Source organism: Alexandromys fortis, unplaced genomic scaffold (genome assembly GCF_014885135.2).
Source record: "Alexandromys fortis isolate MF-2015 unplaced genomic scaffold, M_Fortis_MF-2015_v1.1 scaffold_24, whole genome shotgun sequence".
NCBI classification, from domain to species: Eukaryota; Metazoa; Chordata; class Mammalia; order Rodentia; family Cricetidae; genus Alexandromys; species Alexandromys fortis.
The window spans coordinates 15,672,310-15,693,696 of record NW_026067906.1 but is presented as its reverse complement, the minus strand read 5'-3'; the positions used below and the strand labels follow the sequence as shown (position 1 = coordinate 15,693,696).

Sequence of the window (21,387 nt, the reverse complement as noted above, 5' to 3'; positions counted from 1 at the left end):
ATAATTGGTAATCTCTTTCACCTCCGGGTTTTAGGCTGTTTCTCTGTGGTTTTCATGTAAGCTGATTCCTACAATGTTAATTCGGAAAAATCAGAATCTGGGAAAAGCCTACTGGAAATATGGCACTTAAAATACTCAAGCTATCAAGCTGATTGATAGAAAGTATGGGAAAAGATCAAATAAGGCCCTCATCATGGATTTTAGCTAGAAAGCACTGTTTTTCAGCTGCCAAGTAGGGGTTTTGTCCCTCAGAGGATAATTGACAATGTCTGGAGAAACTTTGAAGGGGGGTAATGGGGCCAGGGCCAGGAGTGTGGAGTGGTTCTAGGCTAGGCTGTGGGTAAATACTCTGCAGCATATGGAAAGGAGGCCCTCCCACCCCTGATGGAACAGTCAGCCCTCAATTCTAGTAGTGATGCTGTTGAGCAGCCCTAGAGTAAGGAATCTAAGCCTCATTTAGTTTAACTTTTTTGTTCCACAGTGAAACTGAAAGCAGCCAAACTGCTTATAGGGCCCAGCTATAAAGTCCAGAACCTAGGTCTCCTGAATCCCAGGTGTGTGAGCCTTTAGCGGTGGTTTCTTTCAAATCCCCCTATCCTCCTTTCTGACTTCTTTCCCCAAACTTCTGGAAGTATGTCAGAAGTGTCTCTGCACAGATTAAATCCTCAAATACAATATTTGCATATTTTTCTATGAGAATTCTTTTTTTTTTTAAAAAAAAAAAAAAACCTCATCCTTAAAGCCTAGCAGAGCAAGGACAAGTTAAGACTTTGCCTTCGTTTTTTTTTTTTTTCTTTAGAGCTTGTGTTGGGACTTTGGGATGCATTAAAATAATTTGATGATTTGAGGAAGGAAAAGAGAAAGGAATATTGAATAAGAGGAGCTATAAAAGCTGAATTATAGTATGGGGAATATAAAATGGCAGCAGTGAGACCCAAGGAATACAGAAGTGAGAGGAAGCTAAACAAAGCCGTTTGAAACATTCTGCAGTTATAATTTTCATTTTAAAAATCTCACAAGTAACAGAAAACATTGTGTTCGGACTAGGGTGTGTTCTAATTTTAAAATGATGGCCCCCGTAGACAGTGTTCTGTATGGTATTTTATAGTAAGTTATGAAAGCATTTCCGTTTCTTCTGTTAAAGGCGTTAACATTCCTAACGCATCCTGGAAATGAGTCTGTGTAGCTGTAGACGCGACACATGACTGCCCATGTTCCTAGGAGCTCGGAGGTTTCCAGGACATGTGTAAAATCATATCCAGTCCAAGGTACTAAGTGCAAATGGGTGTGTCCTTAGCACACAGTTATGGAGTAGTAAACACTTATCAGTCTTGCCTGGGTGGAGTCTGTCTGATAAACACAGGCATACTCCTGTGCTCCTGGACCTATGTGTGGCTAAAAATGGAAGTTCCTAGGATGAGTGATAGGTATAAAGGAAACCACAGTTGACTCCTTTATGGAATCAAGCAGAGCCATAGTAGTGGACTTAGAGTTTCAAACCAGATGGACTTGACTCTGAATTCCAATCTTCCTATCCTTCCTATCCTCCCACGCATACCCACCCATTGTTGGCTGTGAATCAAGTCACTTTATCTTTTCTGAATCCTGGTTTGCTCACCGGTGATACTAGGGACTTAAAACATTACTTTGTGTCCTGTGGTAGATTTAGGACCATTAAGTATGCGATATGTGGAAGAAATGAATTATATCACTGATTCCACCACTGTGAATAAGAGGGGGGTGTAGGCTATTTCATTCATAAAAAGAATGCTTTGAGCTACAGGTCTGCTTTGGAGATGATGTCAGAGTCAGTCGCTTCACCTGCTTGTCCAGCTATATCTCACCCATCCCTAGAGACTCTCTACATAGCAGGTTGGAAGAACGAGCTGCTTATGTCCACTGTTGACATGGAATTAGTGCATGATGCTCAGAGTTTGACGATCCAGTACGCTATTTCCTCCCTCCGTTACCAGACCATGACTAAAGAATCCTTTGACTTCACACCTGTATGACTCGTCAGTGGGTCCACCATGCCTGCGCTTTTACTGATACAGTTGTTTGTTTTCTAACATATGGCCTCTAGATATCTCTACGTATGTTTTGTCAATACGCTTATTCTTTTTAATAAGCCTGTAAGTATACCAGGAGGTCTAAATTAGATGCTAAGTGGTGTTCTTTCTATTATGTACTCAAGTTTAAGAACGAATTCTTCTCAGTAATAAATTTCCTCCATCAAAAACAGACTGAATGGAGTCAAGGTTGCCCACACATTCTTTTTTTCTCGGAAAATTCTATTTGCCTATTTGCCACCATCCCACCCACTCTGCGTTCACATTTGAGGAGAGCTAAATAAGTCACACACTTGAAAATGCCATGCCTGTCTAATTTTATAGACATAAATATATACTTCTTTTTTGTATTTTAAGGAAAATAAACAATATGGCACATTTCAGAAATTTGGCAAGTCCTATGTTATTGTTTTAGAACACATGTAACCTTCCAGTACAGCAATCTACCTATACAATGTCAAAATAAAAATCATTCAGTTCTCATTGCAATGCTCCGTCAGGAGGCTGGACACAAATAATAATACTTGATGCTTCATAAATATAATTAATGGCTTAAGAAAAAAATTTAATTATAGCTTTTCCTTTGCCATAGATTCATCAAAAGTGTAGGAAAGGGTTGAACTGTGGAAAGTTTTTTCAGTACATTTCAAGACAAAATGTATATTATGTGGCTATTACTAAGAGAGTCTGGCAAGAAATTAATTTAAGATAATTTATCAGAAGCATTTGAACTTAGGAAGATGAGCTGATTTTAGAGAATCATATTTGACACATCTCTAAATGAGAACTGTGGCAAATCATATCAGATAATTTTGCTTCGCCTTAGTCCTATTAGAGATATTAATTTTCCATGAATAATCAATCCCTTCCTAACCATTGTTGGTTCCTTTGTTCCTTATAAGTGACCCTTTCACAATAAAATTTAATATAGTGTTTGAAATCAATCAATCAATCAATCAATCAATCATCAATCAATCAATCATTTCTGCCATTTCTCCTATCTTATAATTGCCTGCATACAAGTCAAGTATTCTTTTTAGCTGTCTTTGTCCCCCATCCCTTAACTTGTCTCTTCCCTAGGGAGGGAATACCACTACTTAGTAAAAAAGCCAAGTGACATGGGGATTTCTTAGTATTCTCCTTCCTCCTGCTCATCAGGACCCTGCCAGTCCTGTTCCTTCGACCAACATATAGCTCTTCATCTTCTACATCTCCTCATCTCCTTCCTCCCCATTCCAATTCACCATCCTCACCTCCATCCTCCCTATCCCAGCTCACCATCATCTCCATCCTCACCATCTCAGCTTACCATCCTCATCTCCATTCTCCCTATCCCAGCTCACCATAATCATCTCCATCCTCCCCATTCCAGCTCATCATCATCATCATCGTCGTCATCATCATCATCACCCTGAAAGGGTCTACCCTGTCCTCCACACTCCCTTCTACCCCAACTACTTTCCTAAGCAGAGACCAATCTTTTAAATATACTCCCACAATCTTCATGAATGCCCTTCCTATTTTCCCCTTAAATATGACAGTGTAGACACCCCAAGACTGTTCTGGTGCTGTCCTCTCTTCTGGACATGTTCACACCCATTTTTGTATCTCCCAAATGTGTGGCTGTTCTGCCTCATCAGTCATTACCATGCTATCTTCTTTGTGGTCCTTTCTACAATTTAATATTTAACAAAGAATTGATAAATTGATAAGTTTTTTATGTTTATGGAAAAGTAGGGTAGAAAGTACAGAGTTCCTATATATGTCTGTTTTATAAATATCTTGAGTTGGTGTAGTACATTTGTTATATTTATTTTTAATTTTTAAATTTTAATTAAAAAATATTCTAGAACTCCCTTTGTAGAACAGGCTAGCCTTGAATACATAAAACTCCACTTGCCTCTGTCTCCTGAGTGCTGGGATTAAAAACATGTGCCACAATGCCTCACTAAAACATTTTTATTTTTATTTATTTATTTTATTTTTTTATATTTGCAATAATGGATAAACTAGTATTGATTTATTATTACTATTGCCACAGTATAGATGATGTCACTCTTAGTGGTATGCATTTTACACATTTGATGAATTCATAATGCCATGCAATCATCAGAACATAGAAGTTCATTGCCATAAAATCTATATCCTCCATACAACCTCTTTATCTGCCATGTCTTGGCATCCAGGGATCCTTTCAATATCTTCATAGTTTTGTGTTTCTCAGGATGTCATACAGATGGAATCATGTAGTATGTATATTATTTGATATTTTAAAAAATGTTAATCTTTGTATTTCTTTCCATAATAAAAATTTCAGAGAACAGTGACTTCATGTGTCTTATCCTCTCCTTTTCCACAGTAGACCCCCTGCATGAATATGTTGCCTATGGATACGTTGCCTAAATGAGTGGATAAACCTGCAATAAATCCAACAGCTGTCATCCTTTCTTTTGAAACATTCCTTTCTTGATTTGTTCTAGTAACATTGGAACAGGCTTATTCAGGTTTGAGACATTGATGTTTTGCCAATATTTGGAAAGGAAGAGTTGTCCTTGGACCCAAGAAGTTAAGGATGTAGTCATAATAGGTCCTTTAGTTCGAGACCAGTGCATGGTTGTACCCAGTCATGTGGGCTATCTGGACATCCCTTTGTCACAGTCACTGAATCTGAAGTGTATCTTACATGTCAACATAAGCTTCTTCTTCTGCTCTTTACTTCCCTGCCTAATGCCTGGCTTCCCCCAGGACTCCTCTCACTCTTGTCTTTATCCTGAATCCTACTCACAAATCATCAGAGAAACCTCAGGGTTTATCACTGTCTACTCTTCCTCACTTCTCCTCAATTCCTCTGTTTCCTCACTAGAGTGAGGGGGATTGAACACAGGTGCTGGTAAGCTCTCAGCAAGTGTTCTACTGAGCTCAGTTCAGCTCCTTCATTCCCTTGAATCTGTGTAGCAGAGTAACTCTAATTGTGACTGACATTTAGAGAACAGAGCTGGAGATTCCCTGTGATGAGGCAAGAAGAATCATACATGTTATATATCCATGAGAAGGAACTACACCCTTTAAACCAGTCAGAAGTTTCTCCTATGGTTTCTGTAAAACTTTCAATCTTTTTCATCAAAATGCCTTTCCTTAATATCCACGACTTAAGGTATGAAATCACCCCTAAATTTACTTCTTAGAATATTGCTTTGATTACTGGATCAATTTCTGAAGTTCAATTTTTGATCCCAAAGGACATCTCTTTGAATCAGTTACAGCAGGAGTTTTAGGATGTTCCTGCTATTTCTGTATTTTGAGATCTTAGAAAGGTTCCTGTTTCCACTCTATGACCTTATATGTATCCCTCGAGTTCAGATCCGCTGCTCCTCTCTTTCCTTTTAGACTGAGTCTCGATCTTTCTGACATAAATCCATTTCCAGAAGCCAGAGTACAAATGAATAAAACAGTGCCTGGCAACACTGTTGACTGTAGCTAGAGTCATTAGCATTATGTCTTCTGAGAGGATGTGCAAAGCAAAAGAGGAAGCATTTCTCAAAATATGCAAAATAAAAAGAACACAACACATAGGAAAAGATATTAAACCCATTTGTAAACTTCAAACACTATGCTATGTCACAAAATTTCAAATAAAAAAAAACTCCACCACATTCAATTTGGAAGATAGCCATTAACTCATTCCATACCAAATTCAATACCAAAACCTGGTCTCATTTAGTGGGTTGGGTTTATTTGGGGTTTTACTTTTTAAAATCAGGGTTATGCTTTGTCATTTACGTAGCGTGACCTGTAGAACAATTGCAGGGCATATTTTCATTCTTATATATTATTCATTCAACTGGAAATGAAGTAACAGTGAGTAGGTTACCTTCAAGGCTATAATCACTCCATTAATGCCTGCTGTTTCTTAGAATACCTTCAAGGCCATTTAAAATAAGGAAGTCAATGCTTCCCTTGGGAGAAAGCTTTGCCCCAAAGACATACTTCTTCAATTTTTTTTCTATCCTCCATAAAACTGACATAAGAGGAGAAATAAAGCCAGCCCAAAGTGTGCACATGAGACCTCAGTGACGTTAAGGGCTACAATGACCTCAGTAAATCACCTTCTAACTCTTCACACGGGGCTGCTCTAGATTCTGAGCACTTGAGTGCAGTCGAGTTTCACTATAGAGGTCAGCGTCCACGCTTCCACACACGGTATTAGTAATCTATCATCCGCTGCCACACAACAGTTCCGTGCTAACAGGATTATAGGCTGGCTTCGTCTTTTCAACATTCATTCAAGAGGCAAAATATCTACGATTATTAAGCAGTGGGATCCGTAAGGGAGAAGACATACAGAGAAGCAAACTTACCATCAGACAGGTTACTATGATAACAAAGATGCTGAGGAAAATGACAACAGCGTAAAATCCTTCTTTGCTCCAGATTTTGTCCGCTTCGTGCTGCCCTTGCAAAACATTTTTCTTTAAAAAGCAAAACAGAAAGCCCGGTGTTAAAGGAGAGCTTGAGGGAACTGGCGCTCTTACCAGACTGTCAACACATTCTTAGCTCGATTCCATTCAGTGTAGTAAAACACACCTCTACCCCCATCTGCCAGAGCTGCTCAGGCATCGGACAGACATCCTCTGTATCAGGAGCTCCAGTAAGGGAGGGGACGGGCATAGGGGACAGACGCCTGGGTGCTAGCCTCCCTCCACGTTCCGCACTGCCTCTCTTGGAAACTACCTGGTTCACAGGTGAGCCGGCTTTGTGCTTTTCTGTGCCGAGGCACTGTTTCTGAAGCTCTCTGTACTCCGAGTCCCCTCCCACGTCCACGCTGCCTTACAGCTCCGCTCGTTCAAACAAAAGTGAAACAGGTGCAAGCAAAAAGCTCGTGATGGTTTAATAAACAAGCCACGATGTCGGGACCATTTCTGTTTTGTTCGCTTCTTTCTTTACTCGTATCGTTTTCCTCCTTAAATGGAACTTAACTTTGTCAAAACCTGACTCAGGGACCATCCCACATAGAAATTGCCTGGATATTATGTTTGATTTAAAGGAACAGGGAACACCCACAAGGTCAGAATTATTTAGCAATGAGTGATGAATAAATAGAATAATTTTCATTTTTCTTGCTTTTGCTCCTTGCTTTGGTAGTGGGGATAGAGAAGAAATACAAATTAGATGTGACTGTCTCTTGACTCATTTAACTCATTCTTCAAAACAGGACAGTACATTGGCGGATGCTCTGAATTTTTCTTTTCTGCCTTAGAAATGCTCTCTTTTTGTAGCTCAGGATGGCCTTGAACTCAACGCAATCATCTTTCCTCAACTGCCTAGGTTCTGGGATCACAGGCATAGAACACCATGCCTAAATATGAAAATGTTCTGTAAGTTAGTGATATTGTAAAATTATATGTAAAGAAGTCTTGAAAAAGCTTAGGTGGTATCTGAGTAGGAAAAACATTAAATCTCTATCAAGCAAAATACTCCCATTCTCTTTCAAGACCGTTGTACAATCCTCAGGCAGGGCACGTGCCTATCCTTGAGTATCAACTCCAAAGACGAAGAAAGTCCCAAATTAAACCTATATGCTAGGTGCCAAAATTTTGAGATAACTTCTAGTTATTATTATTTTTTTTTGGTTTTTTTGAGACAGAGTTTCTCTGTAGCTTTGGAGCCTGTCCTGGCACTAGCTCTTATAGACCAGGCTGGCCTTGAACTCACAGAGATCCACCTGCCTCTGCCCCCCCCCCCCCCCCCCCCCCCCCCCCCCCCCCCCCCCCCCCCCCCCCCCCCCCCCCCACCCCCCCCCCCCGCCCCCCCCCCCCCCCCCCCCCCCGAGTGCTGGGATTAAAGGCGTGCGCCACCACCGCCTGGCTTCTAGTTATTTTTAAGGTTAAAAAAAAAGCACATTTAGTCCTTTCAAATCAGATTAAAAATATTTACCTTAAAAACGACTTTATGGAAATTTTAATTGCTGCACACAATCAAATTTTCGTAGAAAGATGAGCAAGAAAACTTTGAATTCAATTACAATGATGCAAACCATTTGGGGAGAGACTTATTTGTGTACTCACGATACAACCATTTTTACTTAGTCAGATGGATAGGTAAGGGAAATGATTTAGGAGATATATATATATATATATATGTGTGTGTGTGTGTGTGTGAAAATATGTTGATACTTGGCTCAGTGAGGTGATTAGTAACTCAGGACTCTGCTGGAAATACTGTTTCCCAGCTAGGCTTTTTTTTTTTTAATTTTTTGCTCCAGTTTCTCTTTAAACACAGCTAGAAGCTAATAGAAAAGAAAATTATTGTAGGAATCAAGAATAGAATTGAAGTTTTTCTCAGGCAACTAAATGGCATCCATTGTTTGCTATAAAGGCAAACTAGTTAAGTCTTCACTGAGGCAGCATGCATTTGTCAAATTTAAGTACAAAGGATTTGGGTTTAAACTCATGTGAAATTTGAAAATGGGTGGGAAGGGCGCAGCAAGTGCTGTGCTCCGAATGTGGTTGGGTCCATTTTCCTCCCGGAGGCTCTACAGTTCTCAAAGCACAAACGTGTTCCTTTCTGTGGAAGACAGATCTGTTTTGGTTCTTTTCTTTTTAAAAGTGAAGCACCGATAATGGAAGAATTATCCTGCCCCCTCCCGTGCCCCACCCTTGGCTAAGAAAATTAAATAAGACTCTTGTTTTGAACTGGAACTTAGTCACTGCACATTCCTGGTAAATAGATTTTCTTCTGAGTCACGCTGTCCCTGCTGAGTGCTGCTATATCTGTTCGGAGATCTAAACAGCTCGATAAGGGCTGGTAATAAAGGAAAAGTTTATAGTCGAGAGCCCACACATCAAAAGATTGCGATTCCCAGTAACCTCCCATCTAGCCTTTGCATAGGGTGAAGCCAATGGCCCTTAGATTTTGTTCAATAATTCACAGACTCCCAGGCCGGGTCAAGTTAATGCCACCCAACATCTTTATGACTGATGTCGTAGCCGTGTTGCCCGGCCCTTTAGGGGCAGTGAAATTAGCTGCTGTGTTTTATTGTTTAAAAAACGGAGACATTTCCTTTATCTATGACGATGACCTCCTTAGCTGCTCTGTAACACGATATCATGTAGTTGGGTCTGCCTGCTGCTCCATCTCCCCCAACTCCTTTCGCTCTTTGTTTCTCTTCGCCTTTTCCATTTTCTTTCCAGTTCCTCTTATCAGGGAAGATGGTCCAGAGGCAGGGATGACAGGAGGCACAGCTTGTTGGGGGAGATGAAGCCCAAAAGAGGAAATGGAAATGTTCTAAACGGTCTGGCTTATTTGACGAGGGCAGATCGAGGAGATGCACCTCACAACGGTCTGGTTTGGTTGGATTACCACTAGATGTCAAGTGTATTTGGCACTTGATCTGACCTGATCCAGTATTCCAACACCGATGCTACATGCCTTCAGAATTATGTGCCAAGTCTGGAACTCTTTACACTTGCCTGCTGGCTAATGTTCCGAGTTTGAAGGAACGATCACCCAACTTACAAACTATGGTTCCTATTTTACACAATATGATTTTTTCTCTTTGTAAATATTCCATCAGTTCTTCAGCCTGTCATTTAAAGAAGGCAACTTCCTCTTTTGAAATACAGTTGTGAGGAACTGGAATAATTTGCAAATAAAGAAAAATGAAAACCTAAATAATGTGGAAATTAATGCTTTAATAAATAGCTAACAATTTCTGGAAAATTGTGAATAAAATAAAAACTAAAAAGGTGAATGTAATTTTATTTCTCTGGAACTTACAGTGAAAGAGGAAGTATTTTTTTTATCTTTACAGGTGTCTTATAATAAAACAGTATGTGCTTCCAGTGTTCTAGGTACCACATACCTAGAACATATATGTAAATATATGTTGTATATGATATGATGGCTCCCGTCTGTAGCCCCAGCACTGGGAAGCCTGAGGCAGGAGGATTATCAAGAGATCTAGGAGATCTTAAGTTCCTGGACAGCTAGCTACAGAGTGACACCCTGTCTTAAGACCCTTTACTTCAGCAAAGAAAGAAAAGAACTCTTTCCCTCAAGAAACTCAGATTGGAAACAGATGATTAATGAAGTTAGTTCTCTATTTGGTATTTTTCTTTGGTTTCTGAGTCATTTCCAATAAAAAAAAATCCCAGGGGGCTGGAGAGATGGCTCAGAGGTTAAGAGCACGGGCTGCTCTTCCAGAGGTCCTGAGTTCAATTCCCAGCAACCACGTGGTGGCTCACAACCATCTATGAGACCTGGTGCCCTCTTCTGGCAGGCAGGCATACATGCAGACAGAACATTGTATACATAATAAATAATTATAAAAATAAATCACAGGAACATAAAGAAAGAGTAGCAAAAACACATTGTTCCGTGAAGCTAATTAACATAAATTTAGGAATGGATGTTTTGAAACATTGGTGTGAAATACTGCAAACGGAGGCACGGCAGTATTCTTTTCCCCCTGTGAATGGCTACACTGCCATAATAAGATACATTTTCAGGATTGCTAGGTAAGGCAGGGTTGAGACACAAACTGTTGTAAAGCCTTAGCTGAGGGAGAAGAAGAAAGACACTGGGAAACCCAGAGAAGAGCCCTGGTAGGCTCACAGCTCTTTTCCTCATCATTTCTGCCCTGCAACGCCCCTCCTGCTGACCATGAAACAAGCCCTGGGGACCTGCGCACTGCAGACACTGTCTTCCTTGGCTTTCTCCTGGTTATGTTCAGTTTCAGGGCTGTGCCTTTTAGAGCCACTGAGCAAAAGGTTCAAATAGGCCATCACGCCTTGATGAAAGCCCCTTCCAGCCAATTTAAACACTCGATAGGCTCTTTTACTGAGTACTTCACAGCTTATACAATTGTTAGATTTTTTCTGATTCGAACAAATTTATGAGAAAATATCATATTTTGGTCACTAAATACACTCGCTATTTAAGTTCAAGGCAGGTTTTGCCCAACAGCTTTCTGATTGGTGGTCCGGGTAGGCTGCTCCTTCACTGTAGTTACATGTCAGGAGACCCCACAAGTACTCGATTTTTTAAAACCATATTCTTATCAGGTGCTTATTTTAATGTTTATATCATTGTCATATGAAAGTGATGTTGTGAACTTCTTGCTTTTTAAATTCAAGTACACATTTTAATCAGTTCTGTTTGAAGAGTGGCCTTCACACTCTGGCTGTGATCTTTCTATTCTAAAGTCACCGGGTTGTTATCTATTAGCTTTCTATGAGCACAGTTCAATTAATGCAAGAATCGAGCTCCATATTTCTTGACTTGTTTGCTTGTCTTCTAAACTTTGGGCTACTTGTTTACGCAGCTTTTCAGATTCTGGCCACTGCACTGGAGGATGAAATTAAAACAGTGACGAAATGGCACAGTCTGTCCCATGGAGGAACCTACAGGACAGACACACAGAAGACCCACAGAGCAGGAGGGGTTTCTGCTCTCGGCTCCATGGGGACCTGATGTAACAAGCACCCATGCTCTTGAAGGAACGATGGAAGGCTGTGCCGTTAAACAGGCTGATGATTCCGAAAGGTGTGTAGGAAGACCAGGTTGCAAGCGTGGAGGAAGGAGGTTGGAGGTCATGATAGCTAAGAAAATTAGACTTGCTCTTACATAATCTACGGACCCACACAGTAGTTATGAAGCCCAGCATACGGAGGACCGTGCACCTTACTAAGATGGACTGCATGCTATTGTATTTTGAAACCAAAAAATTATGAAATTTGGAGAGCAAGCCATATTTACAAAAGAGAAGATTAGTCTGGTGGCCAAAAAAGAAGCAAGTTTGTCTGCAGGAGGGAGAGGGAACAAAACCAGAAGCAATGGGAAGGGGTGTAAGTAGAAGGGTGGCTGTCTTGGTTCAGCAGTAACATATGGTTTGTTCTCTTATCTATGGTTTCTGCGCCTGCAAATTCAGCCAACTGTGGACAGATAATATTAGTAAAGAAAATTCATCTTCAGCTCACCTGTACACTTTCTTGTCACTCTTCCTTAGACAATCACTTAAGCAGCCCTGTACATTTCAGTTACATTATATTATGTATTATAAATAATTTGGTGAAGATTTGATGCATATGGAAGCGTGTTCATAGGGTACATGCGAACATAACTTTACTTAGGAAATTGAGCTTCCAAAGATTTTGGTATACGTTTGTGTCCTGGATCCAATCTCCTGTGCACGGCAAAGGATGGCATATTCTCAATATTATGTCATCTGTATTCAAATCACTTTTGTTTGGTACAAACAAAATCTGAGGATTTTCACACCTGCTTAAAAAAATTTAATCCATATGTCCAGCCCATCAGATAAGGACTGTATCCATTCAGAATATGGAGAGACTGAGGCTTCAGGCAGTTGACACTACCAAAAGCAACAATTCTCACAGAGCTAAATTGTCCAACCAACATTCGAATGGTTGAGTACTAAGGTTTTTAATGTGGTACCTATGTATCAGCTGCAATGAAAGGCGGTGGGGCTTACTGGAAAGAGGAATAAAATCAGCATAGGATAGGGATTGATTTTGACTTCCTTAGAGTGTTTCACTCTGTAGCTCAGGCTGGTCAGGGACTCTCTGTGTAGGTCAATCTGACTCTGAACTCACGATTCTCCTGCTTTTGCCTTTCCAAGTGCTGGTATCTGGCATCTCAGGGGTACTTCCATGCCTCGTCTGGATGTTCATATTCTCTTTGTCTGCCCCTGTGTGTCTCCTTCCTTCCTTCCTTCCTTCCTTCCTTCCTTCCTTCCTTCCTTCCTTCCTTCCTTCCTCCCTCCCTCCCTCCCTCCCTCCCTCCCTCCCTCCCTCCCTCTTTCCCCCTTCTTTTTCTTTCTCTTTCTTCCTGTACCGGGGTTTGAACCCAGGACCTAACACGATGCGTGTTGGTTTATACTGTACTCTTGAATTACTTTGAGACAGTTGCTTAATTTCTCTGCACCCCACTTTCTGTGTGTACTGTTTTCCCTCAAAGCCAGCATACTAGGAATGCTGGTCATTCTGTTGAATTTGATTTTGATAGGAGAGACAGAGGAGTTATCCACTCCTGAGGGAAAAGAGAAGAGATGGCAGGGAAATCATTTTTAAGTGTCAAATTTAGAAAATACCATGAAGAAAATATTCAGAGTTTTTACACATAGGAAAAAGCATATAAACATATTTCACATAATTTCAAATCATGGTGTGTGTAGGATGTGTATTTTGTGACATTTTGCCAATAAACATGATGATGAAGGGTTCACCTGTTGAGGAAGAAAGTCCAGAGTGGAGATTTTGTTTTGCAAATCAGTTTCACAGGTGGGCAAATGACAAACCCATCTAACTGATCTTTCTTGTAGACAGTTTACTGCTGATTAAAATAAATAATTAGAAGGTCACAGATTTCAAGAATCAGCATCAGATAACGAAACATTACCATGAAAGGTAAATTTGCTTAAGGAAAACACAGAAACTGTGAAGTGTACTGGATTCTGACCTTTAGGAAAATTGCTGGTTTAAAAGCTACAGGCTCGAAAAAACAAACAAAAAAAATCCACAGGCAACTTAGGGCTTTCGTCTCAAAGCCTCACGGGTTGGATTAGCAAATCCTGCTAACTGTAGATTTTTTTTTTTAAATGAACTTCTCCGTGCAATGCCATACCTCAGGGGAGATGTCTGTAATTCCAAACTGCCGTAAATTCTGCTGCAAAGCATCGACGTTAAGTGAACGCAGCACTTCTTCAGCCTGCAGGGCTTGCGGCTCTCCCGGTTTCCCGTTCACAGGAGATACAAACAACTCGACTTGGCGCTTTTTTTCCTGGTGAACACCGTTGGGGTATGTTAAAGACAACCAGAAAACGGTGGGGGAAATGTGCACCTGTTCCTTACAAACACTGAAGTCAGGTTTCGAGAATTAAGTCATGGCAGAGAATGATGTGAATTGACTAGTCGCTCACAGAATTTCTGTAGCCAGTGTGAAATACAAAATTTTCGAATGGCCTGACTTTGGTTAGTTATCACTCAGAATGTGAAATTTCATATTTCACTAGATAATAACAGATTGTTGGTCTCAAATTTTAATTATATATTTAATTATATATATATGTTCTTTTTTTAAATACATTTTTTAAAGATTTATTTACTATGCATACAACTTTCTGCCTCCATTTATACCCACATNTGTTTGTGCAGTAAGTGTGCTGGTCACTGAGCCATCCTTCCAGCCCTTTCCTCCTTTTAATGGGAACCATGTGAATTACCCTCAAAAGAGTAACATTCCTAAACTATCAGGGATGGTTTGATGATTTTTAATCTGTCTCTTCTAGGTTTCAACTTTTTTTTTTTTAGATTTAATTATTATGTATACAACTTTCTGCCTCCATTTATACCCACATGCCAGAGGAGGGCGCCAGATCTCTTTACAGATGGTTTGGAGCCACCATGTGGTTGCTGGGAATTGAACTCAGGACCTCTGGAAGAGCAGACAGTGCTTTTAACCACTGAGCCATCTCTCCAGCCCCTATATAGCTGTTCTTAACTTCAGAAGGTATCCTGATGGTAAGTTACATTGGCTAACATAGGCTGACTCTGATGTCTGCATCCTCTTGCCTCAGCCTCCTTAGTGCTAGAATTACAGGTGTGTACTGACTTAACATATATTTCTCAGATGCTTCCTGAATACTTATGCTTAAAGACATAGTTTAAAGTCAAATGAGTTAGGTAAATCCTGGACTGGAGAGATGGTTCAGTGGTTAAGAATACTGGCTGCTCTTCCAGAGAGGTCTGGAGTTCAATTCCAGCAATCACAACCATCTGTAATGAAATCTACCGCCCTCTTCTGGCAGGGAGGCATACATGCAGGCAGAACATAGTATACAGAATAAATAAATCTTACTAAAAAAAAAAAAAACGAGCGCTGGTCAGTGGTGGCGTGTGTTTTCAATCCCAGCATTTGGGAGGCAGAGGCAGGCGGGTCTCTGAGTTTGAAGCCAGCTCTGGTTTACAGAGCAAGTTTCAGGACAGGCTCCAAAGCTACAGAGAAACCCTGTCTCAAAAAAAAAAAAAAAAAAAAAAAAAAAAAAAAAAACACCATTAACAAAAAACAAAAAAAAAAAAAAAAAAAAAAAAAAAAAAAAAAAAAAAAAAAAAAAAAAAAAAAAACCCAAAACAAAATAAACAAACAAACATGGCGTGCTTCTATAAAACTCTATCTACAACAATAGGTAATATGGTAACTCATCAGTCATGGAGACTTTGACGATGAAAAGCCAGTTTGAATTCTGGGAATGGGAAGGTTTGCTCCTTACAATGAGACGGTTGATGTGCACTTGCTGGGGTAAGAGTCCCAACGCTGCTGCTACTCCTTGGCGGAAGATCCGAAGCAAGGTTATGTTCAGCTTGGTTATATCCATTTGCAGTGTCTGGAAAACAAAGACAGAAAATATACAAGCTCAAGTGACCATTGTATTTTGAACAGTCAGTTCATCACTCATAACTGGCTACAACAGTTTGGGAGTGTTTGTAAATTCACATTTTGGGTGCTAATATTGATACAAATAAAATCATAGGCATACTTTATGTGAAATTTTACATGGTATTAGTTAAAACACGGCACATAATGCAATAAAACAATTCATCTAGTTATTTAAAAACATCAGTAAAATGGCCATTTTAAAAAGATTTCCATTGCAATATGGCTTAATCTACTTCACTCTTCTTTTAGATGACAGAATGAAGTCTGTGGCCAAGCCTGTTCTAAGCTGAAGTCACCGAGAAGGATGCTGTGTAAGTTCCACAAGGCTTGAGCTGGCAGTTTCTGTATATAGCAATCTGCTGCCAGTGCCAGGCAAACAAATTGAGGCGCAGTACGTATTTACTCTGGTGGAGAAGCCGGTGATACTAATGATGTGATCTAAGGTAGACTGTGCTCAGTCATCGCTTGGGAAAACACTCCTAACAAGTCTAAGCAGTAAAACGTTCCAGGGTTTCAAACCACCTTGTGATAGTAGTAATATAGCCTAAGACAGCAGTGTTTTCCAAACTGGACCATGAGGCTTGAAGAATTGGTTCAGCAGAGGAAAGCACTTCAGGCTTATCCAGAAGACCCAACTTCAGTTCCCAGCATCTGTATCAGCAGCTTACAACCACCTAGAACTCCAGCTCCAAGGGATCCCACACCCACTCTGGCTTTCCTAGGCACCTACACAAAAGTAACATGCACACACACACACACACACACACACACACACAGAGAGAGAGAGAGAGAGAGAGAGAGAGAGAGAGAGAGAGAGAGAGAGAGAGATCTTAAAAACCTGCCTCATGGTGATTCAAGATAAGTACTTTTAAGAAAGGAAAACCGAATCTTACGCATTTCCTGTATTCTATTACTGTTGAGTTCATTGCTTTGAGAGGAGTGGATTAGTATAACTAAGTGTTGGATGGTTCTTCTCATCCGTCTGTTGAAAAGATTGCTTCGCATCTCTAATCTACTCTAGGGTAAGGAATCTTTAAGGGGGGACTCTCTCAACTGACTTTAAAAAGGGAATGATGGAATGACATTGCTTTGAGAATTTGTGGGCCTGCTAGGAAGTAATATATCCCCTACATACAAACCTTGTGAGGCTAAATGATTGGAAATGGCCAAGTGCTCGATGTGACAGGAACAGGGGTATTAACAGTTTGGGAATATAAGCAGGTGTAACGGGTCCCAGTCAAAGTGGGAGGCTCACCTACTTTCCGGACTGCATTTCTACCTTAGGGTATTTTAATGCCTGAATAGGGGTGGGGGCCCTCTATCTTGTTACAGAGGTGAGCGAATTGAGGCTTGAAGCAGAGCAGAGGCTCTAAAAGATTCCGCCTGGTAACACACATCCGCTCACTTCTGGGGAAGGCAAAAGGAGAATTTCATCAGAAATGGTCTGAAAAGCTGTATCAACACCATCAGCAACACTTTCAACATATTCGTACATTTGTGTTCATGCTATCTATTACGGAAGAACGGAAATAGGTTGTCTTGGGGTTACAGAGATAAAAGTTTAGATCAAAGTATGAGCAGAGCCTTATATTCCTTCACTTGTCTCCAAGGGAGAATCTTCCTTGTCTTCTAGTTTCCATTGTTTGGGGGCAATTTTTGGTATTGCTTGTCCTGCAGTGCTAGCTTTTGCCTGAAGCATCACATGGTTGTTCTGTGTCTCTCCCCTCTTTAAGTAGCTGTGTCCAGTTTTCTCCTTCTATCAGGGCTGATCATGTCGAATAAGGAACTTTCCCTACTCTAGTATGACTTTAATAAATTATACTCGCAATGACCATACTTCTAAATAAACTCATATCCTTGGTATTAGGGAGTTAGAACTCCAACATAAGGATCTCGGGAGGGGGGGGATAAAATTAAACTACACATAAGGACTAAGTCGAAATTCTTAGAAAAGAAGTTGCCAGGTTTTAGCCAGGGAATTAACTAAGGATCTCAATGTTTTTGCTGGTTTCTCTGTCTATAAGTCTATGCAAACTGCAGGTTCAGCTGAGTCCTGGGTGTTCACCCCTGAGAAGAACTACTCTTGGAGAACTGATTGGATGGTCAGACAGAGCTATTAGTGAAACACTTTAACTTAAAAAGTGGTGTGCAATCTTGATCTCAGTGTAGGTAAAGGTACTGTCAGTACCTGGGTAGGCTGAAGGGAGAGGTTGAAGAACACAGCCACAATTAAAAAGGAATTTTCTATAGCCAAAAGTCTGTCTCGCCCTGCCCTGCAGTCATTCACTCCCAAAGAAACAAATACAGGCTTATATTAATCATAAACTGTTTGGCCTATTAGCTCAGGTTTATTAACTAGCTCTTACAACTTAAATTCACCCATAGTTCTTGTCTATGTTTAGACACATGCCTTGGTACCTTTTCTCAGTAAGGCATTCCCATCCTATTTCCTCTGCATCTGGCTGGTGACCGACTCTCTGCCTTTCCTCTTTACAGAATTATCTTAGTCTGGTTGCCCTGCCTAGACTTCCTGCCTGGCTACTGGCCAATCAGTGTTTTATTAAATCAATGAGAGTGACAAATCTTTACAGGATACAAAGCATTATCCCACAGCATTGTTCCCTTGAGCGTTCACTACAGCCTGTCACTACACTTTCCACTGAACTTGGGGTTTGTGTCTTCTGTCTTAATAAGATGTGACCCTCTTCTTTCAGAGAGTGATTCTTTATGGCATGAAAATCATGTAATGGCAGCTGCAGAGATGGTTCAACAGTTAAAGGCGTGTACTGCTTTTGCAAGAGACCCAAGTTTGGTTCCCAGCATCCAAGTCAAATCACCTGTGATGCTAGCTTCTTCTGGCCTTGTTGTGCACTTCACTCATGCTCGTATATACTCTGACACAGATACCTGCATATACACTTAATTTGAAAAATAAAACATTTAAAGCTCATGGAGTGATCTGTTATGTGTTTGTATATCATTTACTGTGTTTTTAATCGCTTAAAGCTGCTTCCTGTAAGTCAATAACAATTTAATATAGAAAGTAAAACTTGAGTTAAGCCTTCAAGGACCAGCAGGATTTAGATACCAGTGGTGGTTTTCAGTTTATAGTTAGCCTATAGTTTCAAGCTTAATTCCTTTTTCTACCTACGAAAACCCAGTAACAAAGACTTCCTTTCCTCCTAAAGCCTGCCGTGTAAACTGATGGCAAATGGAAGCTGTTGCTAGATCTCAGAGACTATATGACAGCTATCTACGTGACTAAAGGTAGAAGTCTCAGCTAACATCCCTGAAACACTGATGAGGAGCCACTGAGTTCTGGCTTGCCCACTGTGTTTTTCAGGCAGGCTGAGTAGGCAGGCACTGTCTCTGGTCCCCAAGGGCAGGATTTGGAGTTGCAATCAACCCTGGGAACTGAGAGACAAGGGGGTTGTGTAAACTCTTGAGAGCTCAATTCCCAGGGCCATGATTAACAGAGGCTTGTCACTGTGGAAACAGTATTAAAGTCTCAAATGGGAAGTAAAATAGGAACTCAAGATTAAAATCACTCAACAAAACAACTTTGTAAGATGGTAAAAGCTGTGCCTTTGAACCAGAAATTGGAATGACCCAGCTATATGCACAGAGGTAATCAGCTGAAATTAGAACCCTCTGGCTTGCTGCAGCAAACATTTGAATAATTTGCCTCTGATCTCTGCTTGTCTGAAAGACTTGGATTGATTCCACAGAGAATGCACAGACCTCTGACGATTACTCCATAAACTAAGTGATGCTAAAGTATAGATTCAATAAATATATGTGTATTTGGGGTCCTCATCCATGCCAGACAGAATGTGAGTACAAATTTGGAAAAAAGAAAGGATTCTTAACCAATTGACAATTTTATTTCCAGCAGAAGAGGAGCGTGGCTTCCTGCAGATAATGGGTATATGCCACCTACATCTTTGTGAATAGGTGTTGGAAGCATTTAAGCTCCTTCTGTGCTGTGGCATACAGGTTTGAATGAGATAAAGCAGACATTTCCAAGGCATATAATAAGGCTATAGCTTCATTTTAAAGTTACCATAAAATAGTGTACGGTATATTTTAGTCTGAATTCTAAGACCCACTTGATTGTTTCTATGGTAAAGATTTCCGTTTCAGGGAGAAATGAAAATTCTAAATGGGAACGTTACGATATTTTATAGCAGTCAGTCACTCACACAGTTGCTATGTTCATGAGTTTGGATCTAAAATGTCCCTCAGAGGCCATATGCTAAGGATGTAGTGACCTGGTCCTGAGCCTTAGTAAGTGGAGCCTAGCGGGAGGAAGTTAGATCAAGCTGACGCGTCCTTGGAGGAAGTCCCCAAGCTCTAGCCCCTTCTCTTTCTTTGCTTACTTACTGTCTCCAGGTTTTGAGTAATTTATACTATACCACCGTGCCAAAGGCCCCAAAGCAACAGGCCAACTGACCATGGGCTGAAACTGCAAAGTGTTATAGTAACAGAAACTAACATATTACATAAGGGAAAATTGGGTGCTAAATCCCTAAAGTCCTTGAGAGAAACTCTGTCTCCCCATAGTCACAAAGAAGTCTACTTTGTTAAGCACCCCCTTCTTGGTCTCAGTGAGTCTTTATTCCTGACTCTGTTCTCAGTCATTGAACCCCTGTATTTGGTTAGGATTAGTATTGGCAAGTGATTTCCAGAACAATTTTTCTATTGTGTTTTGACGTTCTCCGAGTAGAGAGATTCAGTTCCTTTGAAGCGTTTGTAGGGATACTCAGTCCTGTCTTACAGCTCTCTGTTAACCATTTGCTTCTGTTCACATCTGCATTCCACATTCCTATTCTTCTCTGCTGTGTGCCTTGCTACATAGATTTCCATCTGGGCTTCTAACCCAACATTAAGACACTCAGTCACTTCTTCCTCTCTCTACCCACAACTAAATTGTCTTCTCTTTACATGTTTTATATGGTGAAGTTTCATATTTGGTAGTCCTTTTGATTGACTTCATATTTTTCGCTATTATGACAGCGAATTGGCAGTGTCTATTCTACTGTCTGTTGTCAGATAATATCTCATCTCTCTGTTCTTTCTCAGTCTCTCCTGAATGACCAACCATTTTATCTTCGTCTATATTTTATATTTTAATCGTCTTAGTTCAGATCTGTCATCATCATCATCATCATCATCATCATCATCCTTCTCTCTCTCTCTCTCTCTCTCTCTCTCTCTCTCTCTCTCTCTCTCTCTCTCTCTCTCTCTCTCTCTCTCTCTGTGTGCTTGTGTGTGCATGCCCAATCATGCCATGGAAGCGTGTAGAGGTCAGAAGAACACTCGGCCTCAGTTGGCTCTTTCTTCCTACCATTTGTGTGTTCCACGAAATTCAACTCAAGTCACCAGGCTTGGTAGCAAGTGCCTTTACCCAGTGAACCTTCTTATTGGGCCCATCTAATTAATTTTCCATTATGAAAACCATAATGATATGTCCAAAAGGCTAGTCCAGTCAATTGCAGTTATAGTCAAAATACTTATAAGAGCTCTCAGTTTTTAAATGGTCTCTGGTTAACCAAACTTGAGTGCTCTTCCCGTCTTAACCTCACCCACCTATCTATTACATACATTACACTCTATACATTGTAGTCACACCTGAAGCTTGTAAACAGGCTATTCTCTCCCCCACCCGTAGAGTCAATTCACATATGCCTAGCTGGCAAAGGGCTGGTCCCTCTCCTTGGAATCTCGGTTCCTTTCTTAGAAGGATGCTACAATTCCTGTGCTCTTCATTTGAATGTATCTTTTATATAGCTGGATTTAAGTATCTGTTACTTTTTAGTGAGGCTCAGGAGTGCTATACTTTTGGAGGCATTTTATCTTTGAA

At 40.5% G+C, this 21,387-nt stretch overlaps 1 protein-coding gene across 1 annotated transcript in view; it reads right to left on the bottom strand.

Annotated features, from left to right (window-relative positions):
• Positions 1-21,387, bottom strand: part of Ptprr (protein tyrosine phosphatase receptor type R) — a 242,383-nt gene that overhangs the window by 93,483 nt on the left and 127,513 nt on the right. The window contains exons 3-5 of the mRNA XM_050135577.1: positions 15,358-15,471; positions 13,713-13,868; positions 6,428-6,538 (exon numbers count right to left, since the gene is read on the bottom strand). Of these exons, the coding sequence (XP_049991534.1) occupies positions 6,428-6,538; positions 13,713-13,868; positions 15,358-15,471 (381 nt within the window). The remainder of the gene's footprint in view (positions 1-6,427; positions 6,539-13,712; positions 13,869-15,357; positions 15,472-21,387) is intronic.